At 45.7% G+C, this 26,015-nt stretch overlaps 1 protein-coding gene and 1 long non-coding RNA gene across 5 annotated transcripts; one reads left to right on the top strand and one right to left on the bottom strand.

Annotated features, from left to right (window-relative positions):
* Positions 1 to 573: 573 nt before the first annotated feature.
* Positions 574 to 8,764, bottom strand: LOC142905406 (uncharacterized). Of its 3 annotated transcripts, XR_012929564.1 has the most exons (5): positions 8,520 to 8,764; positions 5,748 to 5,828; positions 3,879 to 3,934; positions 3,427 to 3,543; positions 574 to 1,804 (listed from the first exon to the last, which is right to left on the bottom strand). It is a non-coding gene; the product is annotated as an uncharacterized LOC142905406 (long non-coding RNA). The 3 variants fall into 3 exon arrangements; XR_012929563.1 differs by having other exon boundaries at positions 574 to 3,543; XR_012929565.1 differs by having other exon boundaries at positions 574 to 3,543; positions 5,748 to 5,824.
* Positions 8,765 to 8,936: 172 nt separating this feature from the next.
* Positions 8,937 to 24,868, top strand: LOC116953919 (uncharacterized). 2 transcript variants are annotated; one of them, XM_076051961.1, is made up of 11 exons: positions 8,937 to 9,733; positions 14,493 to 14,666; positions 16,812 to 16,953; positions 17,696 to 17,799; positions 18,363 to 18,516; positions 19,354 to 19,484; positions 20,242 to 20,431; positions 21,521 to 21,660; positions 22,218 to 22,422; positions 23,341 to 23,480; positions 24,241 to 24,868. In XM_076051961.1, the coding sequence occupies exons 1-11, from the start codon at positions 9,724 to 9,726 to the stop codon at positions 24,690 to 24,692; spliced, it is 1,842 nt and encodes a 613-aa protein (XP_075908076.1). In that variant the 5' UTR covers positions 8,937 to 9,723; the 3' UTR covers positions 24,693 to 24,868. The 2 variants fall into 2 exon arrangements, with proteins under 2 accessions (XP_075908076.1, XP_032830118.2); XM_032974227.2 differs by lacking the exon at positions 8,937 to 9,733 and adding an exon at positions 12,023 to 12,296.
* The last annotated feature ends 1,147 nt before the right edge of the window (positions 24,869 to 26,015 follow it).

Here is a 26,015-nt window from a genome sequence, read left to right as displayed (position 1 = left end):
CAGGCTACAGTCTACATTATAGACTACCAGTACACTCACCCAGCTTAACCATTGCTACAGTCTACATTATAGACTACCAGTACACTCACTCCAATTAAGAACCAAGCTACAGTCTACATTAGTGTTTTCATTCACTTCATTATTTTATTTATCTAAGTGCCTGTTTTCTCCATTCTATTGCAGAGTTCAGCCTTTTAAAAATTATGTCACTTTTGTTTCTTGTGTTCATAGCACCACCATTGCCACTGCTGCTGATGCTCCGGATGCTGGCCCGTGCGACCAGGGCAACAACGTGCCCGCGGGTCCAGGGAGTCCCAAGACCCGCTGGCGAAGGGTAAGTAACAGACGGCATTGCCAACTCGGGGGAGGAGGGGGTAGCCAACAAGTATTCATTAAACGTTGGAAGCAATTATATGACGGAAACAGTCGCACAGTCGTTTGTCTGCGACACTGTGAATTATCAGCCGCAGCTAACATGAGTGGTGAGTGATATTTAGAATAGATTCCAGGTCGCCTCGTGAATCAATCCGTAGTGTCGAGCACGGTCACAAATGGTAAAACACTTCCCATGACTTCCGGGTATGACGGTTTTTTATTCATCAATGGATTGACAAAGGGCTGTATATTCCTTATTATTTATAATCTTACAACAGACTTAAACACAAGATCATGAGATAGTCAGAGTGTGGAAAGGAGGAAGATGCATAGTTTGTCGTGTAATATGAGTGTGTGTGGTAGAGCTCAGGTTCAAGTTTCATTATTTAGGTATAGCCCTGCTCTTGAGTCGGGTGCAACCGCAACAAACAAAGTATGAAGAGAACATCTAAAAGCGACGACACGCAACAGAAACATCCTTGATAAACCAGCAAATCTTCCAGAAAAAAAACCCACTGCATTACAACGCTGTGTGCAAAAATCCCAGTGTGATGCAAGTCAAACAATAACAACCATAAGACAATTTAGATTAAAGTTATCAGGCCAACTCCGCACTTCCGCAAGAAACATGGCTTAACCATGTTTTCAAAAACACCAAAATAAAGCTGTAAAAACAATCTAACAACAGTAATCAAAGGAACTGCGATTCAAATTTAACAATAAACGATATACATAACATGTACGTAACGGTCAACCTAATGAATTGAGTCCTTGACATTAGCAGAGGTATCAAGATATAAAATTTATTAGAACTATGGCCGTGGTAATAACTATCCATTATTGATGAAGAAGCCAATGAACAACAGGATGGCTGGAATGAATCAATGATCGTCGCCGGCAATCAATTAAATTGCTTCGTGGTGGGTCCATTGAGCTGGGTTTGGGGCAGGAATTAGGTGACCATAACAAAGAAAATTGTAACGTTTACCAAAAGGTATTTTGAACATCGATGCAATCATCGCTTTGCTTATGTTTCCAATACTGACCACTGTCCGTTTAATCTCTCTCCGCTGTATCCCAGTGTCCCCTAGGAAGCTGTACATGCGACCATTGGATCGTCGAACTCACAGCAACGCGGTACTTCACAGTAAAACCTGTGTAGACGACAATAAAAAGGAGCAGTTAAAGACTTGCAGGTGCAGCAGCCACATCAGCAAAAAACAATTAAACTTAAATTCATGCGCATTGGCTACGAACGGACTCTGGAAATTGACATTCCAGAGTCCAGGGCGGGGTCGACTCAGGGCACCTGCTTGGGGCAGGAGGTGGAAAAGGAGGCGGTCACGGTGCAGTCCCGGAAGAAGAAAGTCCTCTCGGAGTGAGTAAAAGCAAGCGCAGTGAACAATCTGCAGATGAGTTGCCACTGTAGCTGCACAAACGCACAATCAGCAGACACGCGGCTAGCGGAGCGGGATGCTAGCACGGCACAATCAAGGGGCAGGTCGACGCCGCTGTCCAAACGGACGAGCTGGCCGTTGGTCCACCGTGGGATGCCGTGAGCTGGGACAACTCGGACAGCCGTTCCAGCAGCAGTGACAGGGACATGAATGGTGCTGAGAGTGAGCTGGGATTGACGTATCCCTTTTGACACCAAGGCTGTGCTCACCTAAGACAGAGGCGATTTGAGACGTCATCCCGGAATCAGACCAACCCTCCCATTGAGTTTTCATCCGTAGCCCGTCGAGCGAGCGATAATGGTCTGGTTTTCTCAGAGAAGAGAGAAATTGGTGAAGATCTGACATGATCGGCACAATAACGGCTTAAACCCTTGATCAAAAGGGGGTGGTTGGTGAGCCATGACGTTGCCAGAAACCCTGGAGTCAGGCCGAAGTGCAAGTTAAGTAACGAGTGATGAACACAACACAGGGATAAACAATCGTGAAAGGGCTGTATGGTTGTGGCATGGTTGTTGTGAATAGTGGAGGTTATTGAGTGGTTGTGGCTAGCTATGGTTCTTTGCTGTAACAATTGCGATAGCCTTTCTCACATTGTAAACACAAATTATGGTGAACATAATTTATTCCACTATAATCAACTGTGATAAATAGTTGATTACGACTAGCTACTTGCCCCTTATTCTGCATTCTATTGCAGAGTTCAGCCTTTTGACATTTTGCCGCTTTTTGTTTCTTGTGTTCACAGCAAGGAAGATGCCACCATGACTGCCGTGAGCACAGCCACCACCACAAATGTCACCGCCGCTGCTCCGGATAATGACCTCGCCACCAGAGCAAGCACGTGCCCACAGCCCAGGGAGTTCCATGACTCGCTGATGAAAAGTAGCAGACGGCATTGCCAACACGGGGGAGGAGGTGGCAGCCAGAATTCAATGATGAAACGTTTTAAACACTTATATGACGGAACCAGTCACACAATTGTTTCTTTGCTGCACTGTGAATTTTCAGCCACGGCTAACATGAGTGGCGAGTGATATTTAGAACAGATCCCAGGTAGCCTTGTGCACCCACCCGTAGTGACAAGAACAGTGACGAATGGTAAAACACTTCCCATGACTTTCATGGCAGTGCGGAGGCATTTTCCACTTAGTAATAGATTGACAAAGGGCTGTATATTTGTTATTATCTCAACACTTAAACACAAGATCATAAGATAGTCAGAGTATGGAAAGGAGGAAGATAAATAGTTTGTCCTCTAATATAATGCGTGTGCATGGTAGAGCTCAGGAAACGGTCAACCTAGTAAATTGAGTCCTTGACATTAGTAGAGGTATCAAGATATTAAATTTATAAGAACTATGGCCGTGGTAATACTATACATTAGTGATGGGGAAGCCAATGAATGACAGGATGGCTGGTCGGAATCAATGAGCATCGCAGCATCAATCAAACAAAGTGCTTCGTGGTGGAACGCATTGAGCAGGGTTGGGGGCAGGAATTCGGTGACCTTACCAAGGAAAATTCCAACGTTTACCAAAATAAATTTTGAACATCGATGCAATCATCGCCCTGTCCTCGTGTTTTTAATACTGACCACTGTCCGTTTCATCCCTCTCTGCTGTCTCCCACAGTGTCCCCTCGGAAGCTGCACATGCCGACCTCCAGGTGGACTCCCCAAAGCCACTGACTGTACAAGAGCAGCCGTGCAGTCCTGGAGCAACAGGAGAAGATCAAAGAATATGCACCAGAGCATTGTCATCATCAGCAGCAGCATATTCAGCGCAGCGTTTTGAGACAGCAGTCGGCACAGGAGCCGGCACAGGAGCCAGTCGCAGCGAAAATCCATAAGAAGAAAGGCCTCTGGAAGCGACCTAGGACATTCTTCCGCTGATAAATATAATTTTTCCAGAGACCTGTTCGCATCGGAAATGTAAATGTGATTGGTAAGTAGTTTTCGTAATGTATCAAGAGTTAAGATTTTAATGTACATTTTTATTGAGGTACTGCGTGCTGCGAATTACAATAAATCTTCTGATTCTGACTTACCGCGAGTCCTGATGCTGGCTTTATTGTTGGAAGGGGTGCAATCAGTCAACACAATTCTACACACGGGGCAGGCATGCACACAGACACACAAAGACATAGACGAGGCACGCGCGTACAAATACCCGCCATTCGCCACTGAGTGAGGTGATGTCACCACGCCGCCTATGGTAGGCCAGGTGCATTGAGTCCACGTGGAGTGTCGAAGGCTCACTGACAGTGGGTCAAGGGATAGACCCAGGTGCAATGGGTTGACTGAGATGACTGACAGATGCACCTCCTGTGCCCCCTGCTGTGCCATCTTGCTGTGTTTTAGCCGCCTGGCTCTCCGTTCGTCGTAAGCGTCGCTCCTTTTCCCTCTGTTGTTGTTGGAAGGCGACGGCCTCCAACTGCCCAGTGGCATCCTTCACGAGTCTCCATAGAGGCCAATCTTGACACCACTCGTACCAGTCTTTGGCAAGTCAACCCAGCTCCATAACCTCCTGTACCGCATCATTCCATCTCTTCTCTAACCCGTACCACGCCTGTTTAGCCCCCTTTATCCGGTGAATAGATGCCTGGTTAAGCCCATTTTGGATCGTAGGCAAGCAGGCCTGAATGTTTCTAAATCGGCGCAGATGTTCCATTAGAGGGGTCCATGTTTCACAAGCATAGAGAAGGGAGGGCATGACTATGGCTGAAAAGACCCGAAGCTTTGGGTGGAGCAACAGATCAGGGTTGTGATAAAATCCACAACCTCCTTGCATAGCAGACGAGGTAGTTGACATGTCGTCACCACAGCTGTCACTGCTAAACACCATTTTACAGTTTTGCTTTTCACGCTGTGAGACATGTTTCATGATTCATGTTATCTTCGCAATCATAATTGTAGCCTGTACGAGTACCTTCCTCCGTAAAACCCAATAAAAGTGGGTGTCACCACGCTACACATGTACCAGGTCTACGCCTTGTTTATTTTACTTAAAATGTAACGTATTCGCGTCAAACTTGTCAAATGTACTAATTCCGTTATGAACGCTTTGTCGCAGAATTTAATCAGGCCAACATTTCTGGTCAACGGTGCCACAAAGTGTTCCATTGGTCCGTTTATTACATCGCGTTTCTGAAAACGTATTTATTGACAGAATTGTCAGAACAGATCATCAGGAAAACATTGTTCAGAAACATTTAATTTGCATGCGTTCACAGCGTAGGATTGTGATGAGGGTTCAGCAACTAAAAAGTGTATGGCTCCAAACAGCTCAAGGGGTCCTGGATGCATATGGAAAAAAAATAACAGCAGAGCTGTGCCAAAGATCTCAATTCACATCCTGATAACAATTAAAAAGCTCACCATTACAATGGCACTGTGCAAAACAAGTCACAACGTATTTAAGCATTTGTTTCGTGAAACTTTGTACTATTCTGTAAACTGAGTTAATAATAATTTAAATTTATAAAGCGCCTTTAAACAATCGTTCTCAGGGCGCTATGCATGGGAAGCTGTAACATAATTTAATGTCAACCAAGGAAAAGTGAGAAAGACATTTTAAACAGATGCGTTTTTAGTCCAAATTTGAAATGTTTTGTCTTGGAAGTCCTGATCTCGAAGGAGCAACGAGTTCCAGAGTTTAGGTGCCGCAATTGCCAAGGCACCGTCACCACCCAAGTGTGACGCCTAGACCATGGGAGAATGAGCAATGCACAGTCTGAGAATTTTAATGATCTTGATTAAATGTCTGAAGGAGGTCCTGAATGTGGGGAAGAGAAAGTAAATTTCAACTGCTCCAGCGCATAATGCTTGTAGTCACGTGATGCACCCAAAATAAAATGTATCTGCTCAGGGCCCCCAATGGGCCCACACCGCCGCTTCCCGTTCCACATTCTCAGTACCGTAGTGTGCTCCGGTGTTGGTAGCTTGTAGAGAGCATCGCAAACATGTAGACACACCGGCGTCAGCGGGCAGCACGCTTCCTGGGACCAACACAGATGCAACACCACGTAGGATATGTTAACGACCTCGCCTGGTATACGGGAGGGGGAGGTGGGGAGGGTGGTGATGGGGGGGGGGTGGGGAGGGTGGTGGTGGGGAGGGTGGTGGTGGGGGGTGGGTGGTGTAGTTTTACATAGCAGCCCCCCAAACAAACGTTTTTGAGTGTTAAGTCGTTTGAGAGGGAAACGTACGGGCACAGGAGTATTTTTATATGTATATGTCTTTGTTGCGTTATGCAGGAGGGCACACATGAGCCATGCATCCGGATCATAGTCCTTAAATAAGTATATTAATGTTTTCAGACACTTCAGGATGAAGTTAGTTTTACATTAGTGGTATTTAGTAACTTTGAAAAATTGGTGAACAGGTTATGGTGTTTTCCAAAATAAACAGGTGCGTCTTGGTTAAGTGATTTCTGATGAGATTTATTGTAAAGGTACAGTACGGGTTCATGTGTGTTGTGATCAGATTTTACTTTTCCAGTTTTTGGGCATGGAGAGATAGCTCAGGATAAACGTTATTTACAGTTGTTTTTAGAGTCCTTGCGGCAGAGAGAATGCCCAGGAATATGTAATGTTAGCATTTCTCTCTGGGGTTGGCCTCATTTACAAACTATTCACGGCTGCACATGTGTACAGTATTAAGCTGCATGAGCGATTTAGCGCGGTTTTTTTTACTCATTGTAATTCTTCTTGATTTGAAGTGTTCGTGACTGCAAGGGTCCATACTCTTCGGTTCTTTTGATAAAGTCACGTAGGTAAAAATTAAATACATTAAATAAGATAAAACAAAAATGAAAACTAAATTAAATCACGACGTTTCGGAGGCAACGCAAGCTTCCTTCATCAGGTGACTATACTGAAAGAACCAAAGAGTATAGATAATTGTAATTCTGTCTGTCCACAGTTATGAGAATTGGGGTAGTGTTAGTAGAGTAGTAATGGGAAACGAAAGAGGGTATGAAGAATATATAATAGATGACAGAAATCTGATGAACGATGGACGAATAGAGAGAGATAGGAGGAAGAGAAAGGGAGATGAGGAGGGGATTAAGAGTTAGAAGAGATGATAATGAGGAACAGATTAACTAAACTAGTATTTTTTTTATTTTACCAGCTAAGGCCGACTGAGCTATTAGCTATTTTTCCAGAAGCCTCCTGGTCACAAATGATACCTCAACGAGGTGGCTTATGTGGAAATGTATAGAAGTCAAATACTCTAAACGCCTGTTTCTAAATGTGGAGGGGAAAACTGGAGAAGAATCCATGCGACCACGGGGAAAGAGACACCGCAAACTCCAAATATACAGCAGCAGGAGTCAGGGTCGGGATCGAACCCATGACCTCCTGTACACCATGCGAGGTAGTCAACATCTCATAGCCACCGTGGTGATGAGAGACGCAGATTTCAAATATACAGCAGCAGGCGTCAGGGTCGGGATCAAACCCATGACCTCCTGTACACCAGGCGAGGTAGTCAACATCTCATAGCCACCGTGGTGATGAGAGACGCAGATTCCAAATATACAGCAGCAGGCGTCAGGGTCGGGATCGAACCCATGACCTCCTGTACACCAGGCGAGGTAGTCAACATCTCATAGCCACCGTGGTGATGAGAGACGCAGATTCCAAATATACGGTAGCAGGCGTCAGGGTCGGGATCGAACCCATGACCTCCTGTACACCAGGCGAGGTAGTCAACATCTCATAGTCACCGTGGTAATGAGAGGCACACAGATTTCAAATATACAGCAGCAGGCGTCAGGGTTGGGATCGAACCCATGACCTCCTGTACACCAGGCGAGGTAGTCAACATCTCATAGCCACCGTGGTGATGAGAGACACAGATTCCAAATATACAGCAGCAGGCGTCAGGGTCGGGAGTTGTTAACACATCGCCACCGTGGTGGGTGGACGGGGACGGCGAGGTGGGCTGCTGGGTGGTGGGAATTTAAGCATTGAAGAAAGTTGTCCAACGTTTCAGCTGCCGCGCCGGGCTACAGAATCGGCCTCTGGATTGTCAGCCCGCGGTGCGCTGCCAACCATTACACGGCGGGAGATTAAAATTCACGCACAAGCAGTTGTACACACACCTGTAATCTGTGGTCCTCCGTCAACTTAAAATAAGTTTCCCCTCGCCTATTCAGTGCATTTATCACGGTGAAAAAATATCCCTGCGCAAACGATCGCTCTGCTTTGCAGAGTTTAGTAAGGTTATATTTTTTAGTGTGTATGTGATGTGTTCTCCTCGCATTGCACACGTGTTATCATGTTGATGCACGACCTTGCCATTCGGAACTTGACCGTGTATTGCTTTGTGCATGTTTATTTTGTTGTAACCAGGTTTCTGTAACGAGGTCCCCAATAAAAATGGAACATATATTGGCTCAATGAGTTTTACCCGTTGGCAAAATTAAACCAAATCTTGCCTGAATACGGACATGCAAACATTATCCATAATTGTTTTTTTTGGGTTCTATCGCGTAAATATGAATGTCGTTAAAGCCGCCTCACCCTACACAGATAATTAGTGAGGTTTGTCACGGAAACAGCAACACCGGTGCGTTTGGTGAGTAAACCCACGACATTTCCACGATAAAAAGACGCACAGGAGCATCAGCGATATCGGCAAAACACAATCACGTTCGAGTGTGTGTGTGTGCATCTGCTTACCTGTCAACCCATACGGTTCGCGCGTATTCTTGTACAGGGACATTGAGTTAAAAAAATGTTGTGTTTCTTCCTTGTGATGAGACCCTTGTGGGATGAACGTTGAGATTTATAATGGCACGGGGTGACCAATAAGGTCTGAATTGCTCTGTAATAAGGTAGGGCACTGATAAGGGATTAACAAATATGCATCTGTAACGATCGTTCAGATCGACTTCGTAGCGAGCGGCCATTGCGAGTCCCCGCCCCCTTCGTTCCGCCCCTCCCCCCCCCGGGTCGGCACTGTCCATTGCGGGGGGGGGGGGTGACCTCGTGGGAGGATGGGGAGATTGACAGGAGGGGGAGGGAGCCCCCCTATTGAGTGGTGGGGGGCCGTCATCTACAGTGGGGGGCCGTCATCTACAGTGGGGGGGGGGGCATCGGGGGATGTCGGCTTCACGCGAGTCTGCTGAGGTGTGTGGTGAGTGATGGTCGTGAGTGTAGTTTTACTTCGGAGCCCCTCAAACAAACGTTTTGAAGTGTTGAGTAGTTCGAGAGAGGGAAACGTACGGGCACAGGAGGACTATTTTTTATATTTATTTATCTTTGTTGCGTTATGCAGCAGGGCACACACAAGCCATGCATCCGGGAAATAGTCCTTAAATACGTATATGAATGTTTTTAGAGACTTCAGGATGAAGTTAGTTTTACGTTAGTGGTATTTAGTGTTTTAGATAATTTGGTGAACAAATGTAAGCCATCTGGCTACCATGAGAGATTCGTTCATGAGGCTATCCACATATACAAGCACAGAGACAATTTCAACTGAGAAGATAGATTCTGGCTTAGCAATCATTGCAAGGATTTGATCAACCATTTCAGGTCTTAATTGATTGTTTACGCTTACGGTGGCTTTCAGACAGCACACATTAATTTTTCGTCTCCCCCCTCCTCTTTTCAGAACATAGATGGACTCGTCCTTCTAAACAAATTGTCAAATCGCTGCCCGTGGTGCAAACGTTTTTTAATAAATAAATAAGAACACCGTTTATAAATAAATAATTTATGCAAACCGCCACTTCTTTCAAATTTTTCTTGCCGTTGGTTTTCACACCTGATAATGCCCGTTTGTATTATGGTCGAAACGTCGTGAGAATTTTTATTGTTTTATATATTATATTATTTTATTGTTTCCCTTCAACGTGACTTTACAGAAAGAGCTAAGAATATGAATATAGGTGAGTCTTGGTTAAGTCATTTCTGATGAGATTTATTGTAAAGGTACAGTACGGGTTCATGTGTGTTGTGATCAGATTTTAGTTTATCAGATTTTGAGCAGGGAGAGATAGCTCAGGATAAACGCTATTTACAGGTTGTTTTTAGAGTCCTTGAGGCAGAGAGAATGCCCAGGAATATGTAATGTTAGCATTTCTCTGTGGGGTTGGCCTCATTTACAAACTATTCACGGCTACACATGTGTACAGTATTAAACTGGGTGAGCGATTTGGGCGGTTTTTTGAACTCATTGTAATTCTTCTTGATTTGAAGTTTTCGTGACTGCAAGGATCCATACTCTTTGGTTCTTTCGGTAAAGTCACTTAGGTAAAAAATTTTAATAAATTAAATAAAACAAAAATGAAAACTAAATTAAATCACGACGTTTCGGAGGCAACACCAGCTTCCATCATCAGGTGACTTTACCGAAAGAACCAAAGAGTATGGATCATTGTAATTCTGTCTGTGGACAGTTATGAGGATTGGGGTAGTGTTGTAGAGTAGTAATGGGAAACGAAAGAGTGTATAAAGAATATATAATAGATGACAGAAATATGATGAACGATGGACGAATAGAGAGAGATAGGAGGAAGAGAAAGGGAGATGAGGAGGGGATTAAGAGTTAGAAGAGATGATAATGAGGAACAGATTAACTAAACTAGTATTTATTTTATTTTACCAGCTAGGGCCGACTGAGCTCTATCGTTCCGTCCCTCCCCCCGGGTCGGCACTGTCCATTGCGGGGGGGGGGGTGACCTCGTGGGAGGATGGGGAGATTGACAGGAGGGGGAGGGAGCTCCCCTATTGAGTGGTGGGGGGCCGTCATCTACAGTGGGGGGGGGGGGGGGCGATTTACGGTGGGGGGCCGTAATCTACAGTGGGGGGAGGGGTGACGACGTGGGAGGATGGGGAGATTGACAGGAGGGGGCCCCCCTAATATACAGCAGCAGGCGTCAGGGTCGGGATCGAACCCACGACCTCCTGCACACCAGGCGAGGTAGTTAACATATCCTAGCCACCGTGATGATGATGATGAGAGAAGGGGTGATATGGGAGGCTATATAGAGGACTAAGATAGACGGCCAGTAAGATTGGGAGAGTAGCGAGGAGTCGTGACTAGAGGCAGGAGACGACGGGGAAGGCAGAGAGTACACAGTGGACGATGTAAATTGTGATCCACTCGTGAAATGTCCCGTTTAGCCGAAGTCAGTGGCCTCTTTTCAGTCCAGACACTCCCCTTTATGTAAAGTATCAGAAACTATCTAAAGCGAACGAAAGCGTGTATTTGCAAAACAACAAAAAACTATTTTAAAGACATCTATACATCACACCATTATTCTGCACACCGAACAGCCGCTTGGGACGTTAATCTTGCAGCACTAAACAATTCAACGGATATCGTCTTCCTAAGTTTTACTCATTTAGAACATCTATGAAGAGAGCGAAATGTTTTAAATTGTGACTGACAGGCAAAGCTCTTACAACCGTGCTCATTTTAACAACGGTGACATTTACACATACAGTATATTGCAAGTTAGATCGTACCGTTTTGTTGCCAACTGCTTTGCATTGTGGACCCGCGTTCAGCGATTGTGAAGACAAGGCTTAAGAGGTTTTTTTGGGTTAGATCGCGTAAATATTAAACCCGCAACCACCCGACAGCAAATTAGTAAGGGTTGCAACGTAAACAGAATGTGGCCAATTCGTTACTGGTACAGCACACCGGTGTGTTGGAGAGCAAATACAGAACATTTACAATCCGAGTACGACGTTTCGCCAGTCATTACAACTAGCTTCGTCAGGCGACAGCCAGATCTGTGGAGAAATTCTATTTTGTTCTTTAAATAGACGGATAGATGTGATGATATCTTGTGATGTGCAAAGGAGGGGGAGATGAAAACATGAATTATAATGGCTATCCGTTGCCGGTTGGGTTATTCATACGGTAATCAGCGTACATTATGCATGCACATAGTTGCGACTTTAACGCCACATTCATATTTACAAGGTCTAACCCAAAAAACCTATATTACAGATATTGGCCGCGAAAGCCTACGTGTTAAACCAAAGCTTAATGGAGCATATTCTTGGTTCTTTCGGTAAAGTCACGTAGACGGAAAACAATGAAATAATACAAATATATTTTTGTTTTATTGTGAAATAATAAATTTTTTTTATTTTATTGTTTCCCTTCTACGTGACTTTACCGAAATAACCAAGAATATTAATTCCTGCAGTCGCGAAAGCTTTAAATCAAAACTTAATAGAGCAGTGAGCGGGCAGGATGTAGGGGGCGGGGCCAGCGTGGAGTGGGCGTGGCCTGCGGATGTGAGACGTCATAAATTTAGCACCCGCCCCCCACACGTGATCAAGCTCAACGGTGACGGCAAGCAATCATCACGCGCGCGCTGCTCGTCCACGTTATTGCTGGCTGACAAAACGGAAGCCTGTTGCTTGTCGAGGGCGGATCAAGAGTTTTAAACATGAAGCAAGGATTAATAATGAGGCTTCTCCGGGCCTACCTAAGTACTCTCTAACTTTCTATCCTCATCTTCATGTGTTTCTCTAAGTACAGTACATGCATTTCGACGTCTGTGTCTCTCTATCTCAGTGTATTTGTGTGCATGTGTTTGTCTCTGAGTGTCTCCATGTCTGTATTTATCTGTGTATCCGTGTCTTTGTGTGTGTATGCATGTCTCTGGGTGTGTTATGCTTATTTTTGTGTCTTTATGTATGTGGATGATTTGTGTCTCCATGTTTGTGTGTCGATGTTTATTCGCGGATAATGTTTTTTTTCACATGACTCCTCTTTTCCTCAAAATTCACGGATAATAAGGTTCCATTCCACAAAAATGTATAGAATAATCCGCAGATAATCCTAGATAATGGGCGTGGCCTGCGGGTATGTGACGTCACATAATTAAGCCCCGCCCCTCACACGTGATCTCACTTCACGGTGACGACACGCAATATCGTAATCACGCACGCTGCTAGTCCACGTTATTCCTGGTTGACAAAACGGGAGCCTGTTGCGTGTCGAGGGGTTTATTAAGGGGTTTCTCAGGGCCTACACACATACCGGCGCGCGTGTGTTTGTGTGTGCACATGTGTCTGGCCATGAAAACCACTGATAATGTTGCGTTACCTACAACATAACAGAGTGTCTGCACACACTCAATGTTGCTCAACCATATATCTCTCGTGTGTCTCAGTGCTTCCGTCTATATGTGTCTCTCTAGATCTCTGTCTTTGTACTTTACCTTCCTCTCCTTATTTCTACGTGTGTTTCTAAGTCTAGTACCTGCATGTTGCTCAACCATATATCTCTTAGGTGTCTCAGTGCTTCTGTCTATATGTCTCTCGCCATCTCTGTCTTTGTACTTTACCTTTCTCTACTTATCTCTATGTGTGTCTCTAAGTCCAGTACCTGCATCTCGGTGTCTGTGTCTCTCGATCTCTGTATTGGTGTGCTTGTGTGTGTCTCTGAATGTCTCCATGTTTCTGTGTGTCTCTATATTTCTCCGTTTATCCATGTCGTTGTGTGTTTATTATGCATGTTTCAGTGGGTATGTTCTGTCTGTTTTTGTGTCTTTACGTATTTTCGCGTGTGTCCATGTTTGTGTATCTGGATAATATGATGTATGTTTCACGTGACTCTTATCCGCAAAATTTACGAATAATAGGGTTACATAATACGATGTACTCTTGGATTCCTTCCATTCCTTGGCTGCTACACCACTAATATTTTCGACCTTCCGTAATTTCTTATGGTGACAGGTCCTGCCAAAGCCCACCAAATTGTTGTAATTAGTTGCATATGGGTGCCCGACCCTATGCATATCAGTAATCACATTCTGGAAAATACCAATTAATTTCAATTACCCATGAACCTGACGTTTTTAGACTATGAAAAGGCATTCTACTCAGAAATATCAATATGCATATTCGGAGGGAAATCAGACAAGCTGACACTTTTCCCAGAATTGTTCACAGTGAAATTAGGAAAATATGATTTAATTGGAGAAACATACACATACAGTAGAACCCCACTTAACGACCACCCCGGTTGACAACTAACGACGGACCTCCATAGAGCCCATTGTGTATTGTATAGTGTAGTGTATAGTAGCGGAGTGTATAGTAGTGTAGGGCCTCCATAGAGCCCAATGTGTTCGCTTACCGACCATTCCTATGTCAACGATGGGCGTACGGCGAGCACGCGACTGCTCATTTCGGCCAATCGGCAAGCTTCAAAGTGATCTGACCAGGCCTCGGCCAATCAGTGATGTCTATTCATGAGCATTGGGAATTGTTTACATTTGGTGTTGGCTGCCTTTGAAGTGGAAACATATCTTTTGAATTCTTGGTGTACTTTATTTCCTATACTCGCTTCACGACCAAATCACTTAACAACCGGTTTCATAGAACCAATTACCGTCGTTAAGAGGGCTTCTATTGTTTTTATTAATGGAGAAAATATAAACCATCTCGTCATAAGAATGTGTAATAGCCTCCTTTGGCTCAGGGCTGTAAACGGGAGATGATCACTGCCCCAATTCTCATTTTAGCAGGAACTCAGTTTGGCCCAACATTTCTCATTCTCAGAGATGTTATTTTGAAAAATAACCACCTAAAAACTATGTCGCAAAAAAAACTGCTGTATTTATGCTACTCACCACTTTTTTCTAACTAACCCTATCCTTCCCTTCTCTATGGCTGCAGGATTCCCGCTTAGCACGGAACTGGAACCAAAGAATGTGCACATTGTTAAGACATATGTAATTATGGAGCAATATATCGGCTGGGGGCTGCATTTCGTACAGCGCGGAGAATATATACAACTGGTTTCACTTACTCCTGGAAGTTATGCTCAACGAAACGGAATACTGCAGCCAGGTAAGACACTGCACACATGCACGGGCCAAGCAAGTACTGCGATATGAGGTGTAGGGATGCCCATTATGTTTTTGATGTTTTTTTTAAAACAACAGTACATCAGACGTGGCCAAGTGGTTCAGAGGTCAGAACACTGAACTGAGAGCCTTTGAGATCCTGAATTCAGATCTGGGTTTCAGCTGCCTGTGACTAAAACAGGTTTGGTCTCAGCTCGGTCAACAATGATGACATGTTTGGTAAGATCACGTGAAATTTGGTGTTAAAATTATTCTGATGAAATTCGAGCACAGAGACTGATGGGGCAAGTTCTAATAGTGGGCACCTATGAAGAGTTGTACATTGGCGTGGTGAGCACCTCACCCAGCCACATTTGTATTCCCAATGCTGATGTTTACACAATGCACCAGGTGCTCATTTAAGATGGAATTGATCTCGGAAAGGCCCAGGACACCATTTAGATATCATTCATTACAGTTAATGTCACTGGATTTATGGTGCAGTGCGTAAATCCCTGCACCACTGCTCCAACACGTGGCAATTTCCATTCACCACGACACTTGTGTGAGGCTATATATATTTCAAGGTCGTTGTTGTGTCCACACAACATCACCCGGTATTCACCACTAAGTGGCAGTGACATCACCACGGCGCCTGTGCCAGGCCAGATGCACTTTGAGGCCATGTAAAGTGTCGAAGGTTCGCTGACTGGAGGTCACCTGACACAACCAGGTGCCATGGTTTGACTGAGATACCTGGCAGATGCACCAGCTGACCTCCCTCCTGTGCCAACTTACCGCATTTTAGCTGCCTGGCACTCCGCTAGTCATTGTGAGCGTCGCTCCTCTGCCCTCCGTTGTTGTTGGAGGGCGACTGCCTCCAACTGCCTGGGTAGCGTCCTTCATGAGCTTCCTCCAAAGAGGACGATCTTGACACCGCTGGTACCAGTCTTTGGCGAATCCACTCAGCTCCACATCAGCCCATCTATTTTCCAGCCCGTGTTGTGCCCGTTTAGCCCCCTCTATCTGGCCAAACAGAAGATGCTTAGGCATACAGTGGCTGGACATGTCAGCTACATGACCCAGCTAACGCAGCCTTACCTTCCAGAGGAGCTCACTGATAGAATTTGTAAGCTCCTCACGCAATACAGCTTGGTTAAACGCAGGATGGATCATAGGCAGGCCAGCCTGAATTTTCTACCTGGCATAGATGTTCCATTAGAGGGATCCACGTTTCACAAGCATAGATAAGGGAGGGCATGACTAGCCGTCAAGCTTTGTGTAGAGCGATAGACCAGGACACTTCCACACAACAGTATGCAGGCAATGAAAAGATAATGCCGCCTAACTGATTCGGAGTGAGACCTCACCTGTCAAACCAGAGCTAGTCATAAGCATACTTCCCAGGTATGGAAAACTCTCCACTCTCTCCACAACTACTCCATCACCAGTGGGGAGTTGATGGGGTGAATTGTTTGATGGCACAAAATACCCAGGCAGATGCTTAGTTTCGGTGAGGCTGATGGTAAGACGTCACCTCTTAGTGGCACACTCCAGGTATAGCAGCAGTGCCTCCAACTCCTCTGAGTGAACAGCAATTACCCACGACAGCCTGGAACTTAAGAGCTTCCCATACCTCACCGCCACACTCCCCCACCGCCTTCATTATTTTGTTCAAAGAAAGTGCCACTCCTTGTGGTTTGGCAGTTTACTGCCCCGAGTGGAAAACAGTTCACTCATGATAACTGGAGCCAGAACCGATATACTGGACCTCGTGTATTCCACAGAGGTCCAGGTGGTACCCGTCCATATCCTGCCAAAGGAGTTGCAGCCTCACCTCTGCAATAATAATTTGAACATTCCACGTGGCCAATCGCAGCAATAACCTGTTCCTGGAGGAACCCCAAGATGGGGGGGGGGGGGGTGGGGTTAATTCCATCTCTGCCAAATGGAGTTTGGCCAGTAGGCGTCATAAACACTTGTCCTCTGGGGCCTCCAGCATGAGCTTATTTCAGTGTTTCCACCGTGGTGCTTGGTAGAACAAGTGCAGCCCCTCGCACACACATGTCCATACAAAGACGTACATACAAGCACATGCACAAACATGAGCTAATTAGCAGATGAACGTTGTGTCTGTTTCACTCCACAGGAGATGTGCTGTTCAAGGTGGGGAAGGCAAAATTGCTTGGCTTCAGACTCTTACACATCTCATCCATGGTGAACGCGATAAAGACTGGTACTGCTATACGCGTCACTGTGTACAGGAACTTCATCCCACTGCTGGGGCAATGGTACGTACGATGCATGCCAACAGACAGGACCCTGTGTCCGTTATATTTGTATTTTCTTGAAATAACAAGGACACATATACCAAGAAAAAGGAAACCCACTCCCAAATTTGAACAAATGAGCATTGCGGGAAAACTTACTCACCTGTTAACTGTGTCACCACGCTGTGCAGACATGTTATGCACCAAGCAGCCTCAGTATTGAATTGCACATTAACTGCAGTAGCATTGGATTTCACCATCCACAATTGGCTTGTGATTTCAGATGATGTCAGTGGTGTTTTCGCCTTACCCTTAGAATGTGTTTTTTTTCTTTTTGCATATAATCACTAACTTATGCATTTCATTCCCATGCTCACCTGTTTAGTATATTTGAATTTGAAATTATCGTAGCACTAGCGGAGGTTTTTAAATATTTTTTGGCATAGATATAAAATCCTTTTCTGTTGATTGTTCACGCAAGATAATCCTCCCTTGCACCATGAGCACCAAAACTGAAAGGTGGGCATTTCCTGAAAAGCGGGCATAGCCAAGTGCCAAATGTGTGGTTTGGATTAAAGGTAGGGTATTGGGAGGTCTCATACCTCCTGTCGATTTAGGAAATTGGTTAGGTTCATTGGGTAGACAAGTCCTCGTGGCTGCTTGGCTAGTTGATTGTGACTAGCTACTTGCCCGTTTTCTCCATTCTATTGCAAAGTTCAGCCTTTTGACATTCTTGCCACTTTTTTTTGTCGTGTGTTCACAGCACCACCAATACCACTGCTGCTGTTGCTGCTCCGGATGCTGGCCATGCGACCAGGGCAACAACGTGCTCGCGGTGCAGGGCGTCCCACTACCCGCTGGGGAAGGGTAAGTAGCAGACAGCATTGCCCACTCGGGGGAAGAGGGGGTAGCCAAAATGTATTCATTAAACGTTGGAAACAATTTAATATATTTCTTATTATTATTTATTATCTTACCTCACTTAAACACAATATCAAAATATAGTCAATCATAGTGCGGAAAGAAGGAGGAAGATACATAGTTTGTCTTGTAATATGATGAGTGTGGATGGTAGAGCTCAGGTAACGGTCAACCTTGTGAATTGAGTCCTTGATATGAGCACAAGTATCAAGATGTGAAATTTATGAGAACTATGGCCGTGGTAGTACCTATACATTAATAATGAGGAAACGAATGAATGACAGAGGATTGCTGGCATGAATAAATGAGCGCCGCAACATCAATCAATCAAAGTGCTTCGTGGTGGATCCATTGAGCAGGGTTGGGGGCAGGAATTAGGTGACCTTCCCAAAGAAAATTCCAACTTTTACCAAAAGGTATTTTGAACATCGATGCAATCATTGCTCTGTGCTTGTGTTTCCAATACTGACCACTGTCCGTTTAATATCTCTCCACTCTTTCCCCCACAGTGTCCCCACGGAAACTGTCCATGCAGACCACTGGACCGTCTGCTCACAGCAAAGTGGTACTTCACGGGAACACCTGTGCAGACCATAATAAAAAGGAACAGTTTAAAAAAGACTTACAGGAGGAGCAGCAGCCACATCAGCAAAAGCAGAAAAAGTGAGTAAAAGCATGCACAGTAAACAGTCTGCAGATGCGTTGCCACTGCAGCTGCACAAACGCACAATCAGCAGACACACGGCTAGCGGAGAGGGATTCTAGCACGGCACAATCAAGGGGCAGGTCGACGCCACTGTCCAAACGGACGAGCTGGCCGTTGATCCACTGTGGGATGCTGTGAGCTGGGACAACTCGGACAGCCGTTCCAGCAGACACAGAGGAAAATTCGAGACGTCATGCCGGAATCAGACCAACCCTCCCATTGAGTTTTCATCCCTAGCCCATCTAGCGAGCGATAATGGTTGGTTTTCTCAGAGGAGAGAGAAATTGGTGAAGATCTGACATGATGGGCACAATAACACCTTAAACCCTTGATCAAAAGGGGGTGGTTGGTGAGCCATGACATTGCCAGAAACCCTGGAGAGTCAGGCCGCATTGTAGGTGAAGTAACGAGTGATGAACACAACGTAGGGATAAAAAATCGTCAAAGGGCTGCTACAAAGTGTTTTGAGGAATAGGTTAGCTTGCATAGTGATTATAACTTGGGAAAACCTCCAGCTCCATATGAATAGCAGTTGTGTACGGTTGTGTCATGGTTGTTGTGGATAGTGTAGGTTATTGAGTGGTTGTGGCTAGCTATGGTTCTTTACTGTAAGAATTGCGATAGCCTTTCTCACATAGTAAACGTAATTTATAGTGAACATAATTTATTACACTCTATTCAACTATGATAAACTGATAGTTGATTACAACTAGCTACTTTGCCCTTATTCTGTATTCTATTGTGGAGTTCAGCCTTTTGACATTCTTGCCGCTTATTGTTTCTTGTGTTCACAGCAAGGAACATGCTACCATGACAGCCGTGAGCACCACCACCAATGTCACTGCTGCTGCTCCGGATAATGGCCTCACCACCAGAGCAAGCACATCCCCACAGGCCAGGGAGTCCCATAACTCGCTGATGAAGAGTAAGTAGCAAACGGCATTGCCAACTCGGGGAAGGATGGGGCAGCCAGAATTAATTGATTAAACGTTTGAAACAATGATTTGACTGAAACAGTTTCAAAGTTGTTTCTGGCTGCACTGCGAATTATGAGCTGCGGCTAACATGAGTGGTGAGTTATATTTAGAACAGATTCCAGGTTGTATTTTGCACCCACCTGCAGTGACGAGCACAGTGACGAATGGTAAAATACTTCCGATGACTTTCGTGGCATGGGGGAGGTGTTGGTAATGGATTGACAAAGGGCTATATATTTCTTATTATTTATGATCTTACAACAGACTTAAACACAAGATCATAAGATAGTCAAACAGAGTGTGGAAAGAAGGAGGAAGATAGTTTGTCCTCTAATATAATGTGTGTGCATGGTAGAGCTCAGGAAACGGTCAACCTAGTAAATTGAGTCCTTGACATTAGCAGATGGATCAAGATATTAAATTTATGATAACTATGGCCGTGGTAATAACTATCCATTATTGTGAGGAAGCCAATGAACGACAGGATTGCTGGCATAAATCAATGAGCGCCGCAACATCAATCAATCAAAGTGCTTCGTCGTGGATCTATTGAGCAGGGTTGGGGGCAGGAATTAGGTGACCTTACCAAAGAAAATTTCAACGTTTGCCAAAAGGTATTTTGAACATCGATGCAATCATCGCTCTGTGCTTGTTTCCAATACTGACCACTGTCCGTTTAATCTCTCTCTGCTCTGTCTCCCACAGTGTCCCCTGGGAAAGACTTGCAGGAGCAGCAGCAGCCGCATCAGCTACAGCAGAAAAAAACAATTCAGCTTGAATTCATGCGCGTTGGTTACGAGCGGACTGTAGAAATTGTCATACCAGAGTCCAGGGTGGGGTCGACTCAGGGCACCTGCAAGGGACAGGAGGTGAAAAAGAAGGAAGTCCTCTCAGAGTGAGTAAAAGCAAGCACAGTGAACAATCTGCAGATGCTTTGCCACTGCAGCTGCACAAACGCACAATCAGCAGATACACGGCTAGCGGAGCGGGATGCTAGCACGGCACAATCAAGGGGCAGTTCGACGCCGCTGTCCAAACGGACGAGCTGGCCGGTGATCCACCGTGGGATGCCGTGAGCTGGGACAACTCAAACAGCCGTTCCAGCAGCAGTGACAGGGACATGAATGGTGCTGAGAGTGAGCTGGGATTGACGTATCGGGATGCTAGCACGGCACAATCAAGGGGCAGTTCGACGCCGCTGTCCAAACGGACGAGCTGGCCGGTGATCCACCGTGGGATGCCGTGAGCTGGGACAACTCAGACAGCCGTTCCAGCAGCAGTGACAGGGACATGAATGGTGCTGAGAGTGAGCTGGGATTGACGTATCTCTTTTGAAAGCTAGGCTGTGCTCACCTCAGCAGACACAGAGGCGAATTCGAGATGTCGTCCCGGAATCAGACCAACCCTCTCATTGAGTTTTCATCCCTAGCCTGTCTAGCGAGTGATAATGGTCTGGGTTTTCTCAGAGGAGAGAGAAATTGGTGAAGATCTGGCATGATGGGCACAATAACGCCTTAAACCCTTAATCAAACGGGGGTGGTTGGTGAGCCATGACATTGCCAGAAACCCTGGAGTCAGGCCGCAGTGCAGGTTAAGTAACGAGTGATGAACACAACGCAGGGATAAGCAATCGTTAAAGGGCTGCTGCAAAGTGTTTTGAGGAATAGCAGTCCACTTGCATCGTGATTACTGCTTGGGAAGACATTCAGCTACGTATGAATAACAGTTGTGTACGGTTGTGGCATGGTTGTTGTGGATAGTGGAGGTTATTGAGTGGTTGTGGCTATGCTTCTTTGTTGTAAGAATTGCAATAGCCTTTCTCACATGGTAAACATTATTTATGGTGAATATAATTTAATCCACTATAATCAACTATGATAAACTAATAGTTGATTACGACTAGCTACTTGCCCCTTATTCTGCATTCTAATGCAGAGTTCAGCCTTTTGACATTCTTGCCGCTTGTTGTTTCTTGTGTTCACAGCAAGGAAGATGCCACCACAACTGCCGTGAGCACCGCCACCACCACCACCAATGTCACCGCCGCTGCTCGGGATAATGACCCCGCCATCAGAGCATGCACGTGCCAACAGCCCAGGAAGTTCCACGACTCGCTGATAAAGAGTAAGAAGCAGATGGCATTGCCAACTGAGGGGAAAAGGGGGCAGCCAGAATGAATTAATTAATCGTCTGAAACAATTTTAGATATATTTGTTATTATTTATGATCTTACAACACTTAAACACAAGATCAAAAGATAGTCAAGCAGAGTGTGGAAAGAAGGAGGAAGATACGTAGTTTGTCCTCTAATATAGTGTGTGTGTATGGTAGAGCTCAGAAAACGGTCAACCTAGTAAATTGAGTCCTTGACATTAGCAGAGGTATCAAGATATTACATTCATGACTATGGCCGTGGTAATAACTATCCATTATTGATGAGGAAGCCAATGAACAACAGGATGGCTGGCATGAATCAATGATCGTCACAGCATCAATCAATCAAAGTGCTTCGTCGTGGATCTTTTGAGAAGGGTTGGGGGCAGGAATTAGGTGACCTTACCAAAGAAAATTTTAACGTTTGCCAAAAGGTATTTTGAACATCGATGCAATCATCGCTCTGTGCTTGTGTTTCCAATACTGACCACTGTCCGTTTAATCTCTCTCTGCTCTGTCTCCCACAGTGTCCCCTGGGAAAGACTTGCAGGAGCAGCAGCAGCCGCATCAGCTACAGCAGAAAAAAACAATTCAGCTTGAATTCATGCGCGTTGGCTACGAGCGGACTGTGGAAATTGACATTCCAGAGTCCATGGTGGGGTCAACTCAGGGACAGAAGATGGAAAAGGAGGCGGTCACGGTGCAGTCCCGGAAGAAGGAAGTCCTCTCGGAGTGAGTAAAAGCAAGCACAGTGAAAAATCTGCAGATGCTTTGCCACTGCAGCTGAACAAACGCACAATCAGCAGACACACGGCTAGCGGAGCGGGATGCTAGCACGGCACAATCAAGGGGCAGGTCGACGCCGCTGTCCAAACGGACGAGTTGGCCATTGATCCACCGTGGGATGCCGTGAGCTGGGAGAACTCGGACAGCCGTTCCAGCAGCAGTGACAGGGACATAATGGTGCTGAGAGTGAGCTGGGATTGACATATCTTTTGAAAGCAAGGCTGTGCTCACCTCAGCAGACACAGAGGCGAATTTGAGACGTCATGCCAGAATGAGACCAACCCTCCTATTGAGTTTTCATCCCTAGCCCTTCGAGCGAGTGATAATGGTCTGGGTTTTCTCAGAGGAGAGAGAAATTGGTGAAGATCTGACATGATGGGCACAATAACACCTTAAACCCTTGATCAAAAGGGGGTGGTTGGTGAGCCATGACATTGCCAGATACCCTGGAGAGTCAGGCCGCAGTGTAGGTGAAGTAATGAGTGATGAACACAACGCAGGGATAAACAATGGTTAAAGGGCTGCTGCAAAGTGTTTTGAGGAACAGAGGTCCACTTGCGTCATGATTACAGCTTGGGAAGACCTCCAGCTACATATGAATAACAGTTGTGTACGGTTGTGGCATGGTTGTTGTGGAGAGTGGAGGTTATTGAGTGGTTGTAGCTATGCTTCTTTGTTGTTAGAATTGCGATAGCCTTTCTCACATGGTAAACATAATTTATGGTAAACATTATTTATTCCACTATAATCAACTATGATAAACTAATAGTTGATTACGACTAGCTACTTGCCCCTTATTCTGCATTCTATTGCAGAGTTCAGCCTTTCGACATTCTTGCCGCTTGTTGTTTCTTGTGTTCACAGCAAGGAAGATGCCACCACGACTGCTGTGAGCGCCGCCACCACCACCACCAATGTCACCGCCGCTGCTCGTGATAATGACCCCGCCATCAGAGCATGCACGTGCCCACATCCCAGGGAGTTTCACGACTCGCTGATAGAGAGTAAGTAGCAGTCGGCATTGCCAACTCGGGGGGGAGGGGGCAGCCAGACTGAATTAATTAATCGTTTGAAACAATATGATGGAAACAGTTGCAAAGTTGTTTCTGTGCTGCACTGTGAATTGAGCCACAGCTAACATGAGTGGTGAGTGATATTTAGGACAGATCCTGGGTTGTGTTGTGCACCCACCTGCAGTGAAAAGCACAGTGACGAAGAGTATAACCCTTCCCATGACTTTCGTGGCATGGGGGAGGTATTTTTCAATAAGTAATGGATTGACAAAGGGCTGTATATTTCTTATTACTTATCTTACAACACTTAAGCACAAGATCATAAGATAGTGCAACAGAGTGTGCAAAGAAGGATGAAGGTAGTTTGTCCTCTAATATGATGAGTGTGTATGGTCGAGCTCAGGAAACGGTCAACCAAGTAAATTGAGTCCTTGACATTAGCAGATGTATCCAGATGTAACATTTATGACAACTATGGCCGTGGTAATAACTATGCATTAGTGATGAGGAAGCCAATGAATGACAGGATGGCTTGCATGAATCAATGAGCGCCGCAGCATCAATCACTCAATCAAAGTGCTTCATGGTGGATCCATTGAGCAGGGTTGTGTAGGAATTAGGTAACCTTACCAAAGAAAATTCCAACGTTTACCAAAAGCTATTTTGAACATCGATGCAATCAACGCTCGGCGCTTGTGTTTCCAATATTGACCCCTGTCGGTTTCTTCCCTCTCTGCTCTGTCTACCACAGTGCCCGCTGTGAAGCTGTACGCACCAACCAGCAGGTGGACTCTCCAAAGCCACCTACTGTACAAGAGCAGCCGTGCAGTCCTCGAGCAACAGGATCTCAAAGAATATGCACAGTGGCAATATCAGCAGCAGCAGGAGCATATTCAGCGCAGCTCTTTGAGACAGGAGCGGGCACAGGAGCGGGCGCAGGAGCGGGCGCAGAAGCGGGCGCAGGAGCGGGCGCAGGAGCGGGCACAGGAGCGGGCGCAGGAGCCGGCGCAGGAGCCGTCGCAGGAGCGGACACAGGAGCCATCGCAGGAGCCGGCGCAGGAGCCGTCGCAGGAGCGGACACAGGAGCGGGCGCAGGAGCCGGCGCAGGAGCCGGCGCAGGAGCGGGCACAGGAGCCGATCGCCGCCAAGATCCACAAGAAGAGAGGCCTCTGGAAGCGACTTAGGACATTCTTCTGCTGTTGAATATAATTTTTTACAGAGACCTGTTCGCATCTGAAATGGATGTGGATACAGCCACATTTGTCGATGTGATTTGTAAATATTTTTCATAATGTATCAAGAGTTAAGATTATAATGTCCTTTTTTTTATTGAGGTACTGTTTGTTGCGAATGTAAATAAATATTCTGATTCTGACTTACCTGTGAGTCCTGATGCTGGCTTTATTGTCGGAAGGGGTGCAATCAGTCAACACAATTGTACACACGGGGCAGGCATGCACACGCACACATAAAGAGATACACGGGGCACGCGCGTACAAATACCCGCCATTCGCCACTAAGTGACGGTGATGTCACCACGCTGCCTGTGGTATGCCAGGTGCATTTTGAGTCCACGTGAAGTGTCGAAGGCTCACTGACAGTGGGTCATGGTATAGACTCAGGTACAATGGGTTGACTGAGATGACTGGCAGATGCACCACCTGTGCCCCCTGCTGTGCCATCTTTCTGTGTTTTAGCCGCCTGGCTCTCCGCTCGTCGTGAGCGTCGCTCCTTTTCCCTCTCTTGTTGTTGGAAGGCGACTGCATCCAACTGCCCAGTGGCGTCCTTCACGAGCCTCCTCCAGAGGCCGATCTTGACAAGTCCACTCAGCTCCAAAACTTCCTGTACTACATCGGTCCATCTCTTCTCTAACCCGTACCATGACCGTTAATCCCCCTTTATCCAGCAAAAAGAAGCCTGGTTAAGCCCATGATGGATCATAGGCAGGCCATCCTGAATCTTTCTAATCAGCGCAGATGTTCTATTAGAGGGGTCCACGTTTCACAAGCATAGAGAAGGGATGGAATGACTGTGGCAGAGAAGACCCAAAGCTTCGTGTGCAGCGACAGATCAGGGTTGGGATCAAACCCACGACCTTTTTTGCATAGCAGACGAGGTAGTTGACATGTCGTCACCACAGCTGGAACTGCTAAACACCATTTTACGGTTTTGTTTTTCATGCTGTGAGACATGTTTCATGATTAATGTTATCTTCGCAAACATAGTTGTTGCCTGTACGAGTACCTGCATCTGTAAAACTATTAAAAGTGGGTGTAACCACGCTACACGTGTACCAGGCCTACGCCTTGTTTATTTTACTTAAAATGTAACGTATTCGCATCAAACTTGTAAAATGCACCAATTCTGTTATGAACGCTTTGTCGCGGAGTTTATTGGGCCAACATTTCTGGTCAACAGTGCCACAAAGTGTTCCATTGGTCCGTTTATTACATCGCGTTTCTGAAAACGTGTTTATTGACAGAATTGTCAGGACAGATCATAAGGAAAACATTGTTAAGAAACATT

The sequence above is a fragment of the Petromyzon marinus genome, chromosome 53, assembly GCF_048934315.1.
Source record: "Petromyzon marinus isolate PM22_M1 ecotype Great Lakes invasive population chromosome 53, UKy_Petmar_22M1.pri1.0, whole genome shotgun sequence".
Taxonomy (NCBI): domain Eukaryota; kingdom Metazoa; phylum Chordata; class Hyperoartia; order Petromyzontiformes; family Petromyzontidae; genus Petromyzon; species Petromyzon marinus.
The sequence above is the reverse complement of the archived record's forward strand: the minus strand, read 5'-3'. Positions and strand labels throughout refer to the sequence as shown.

What these genes read in the sequence shown, in the direction of transcription:
- LOC116953919 (XM_032974227.2), top strand. Translation starts at nt 12,254, where the DNA reads ATGAAGCAAGGATTAATAATGAGGCTTCTCCGGGCCTACCTAA. An exon ending in AAACGGAATACTGCAGCCAG is followed by an intron (nt 14,667 to 16,811) that starts GTAAGACACTGC and finishes TTCACTCCACAG; the next exon opens with GAGATGTGCTGTTCAAGGTG. An exon ending in AAGAAGGAAGTCCTCTCAGA is followed by an intron (nt 20,432 to 21,520) that starts GTGAGTAAAAGC and finishes TTGTGTTCACAG; the next exon opens with CAAGGAAGATGCCACCACAA.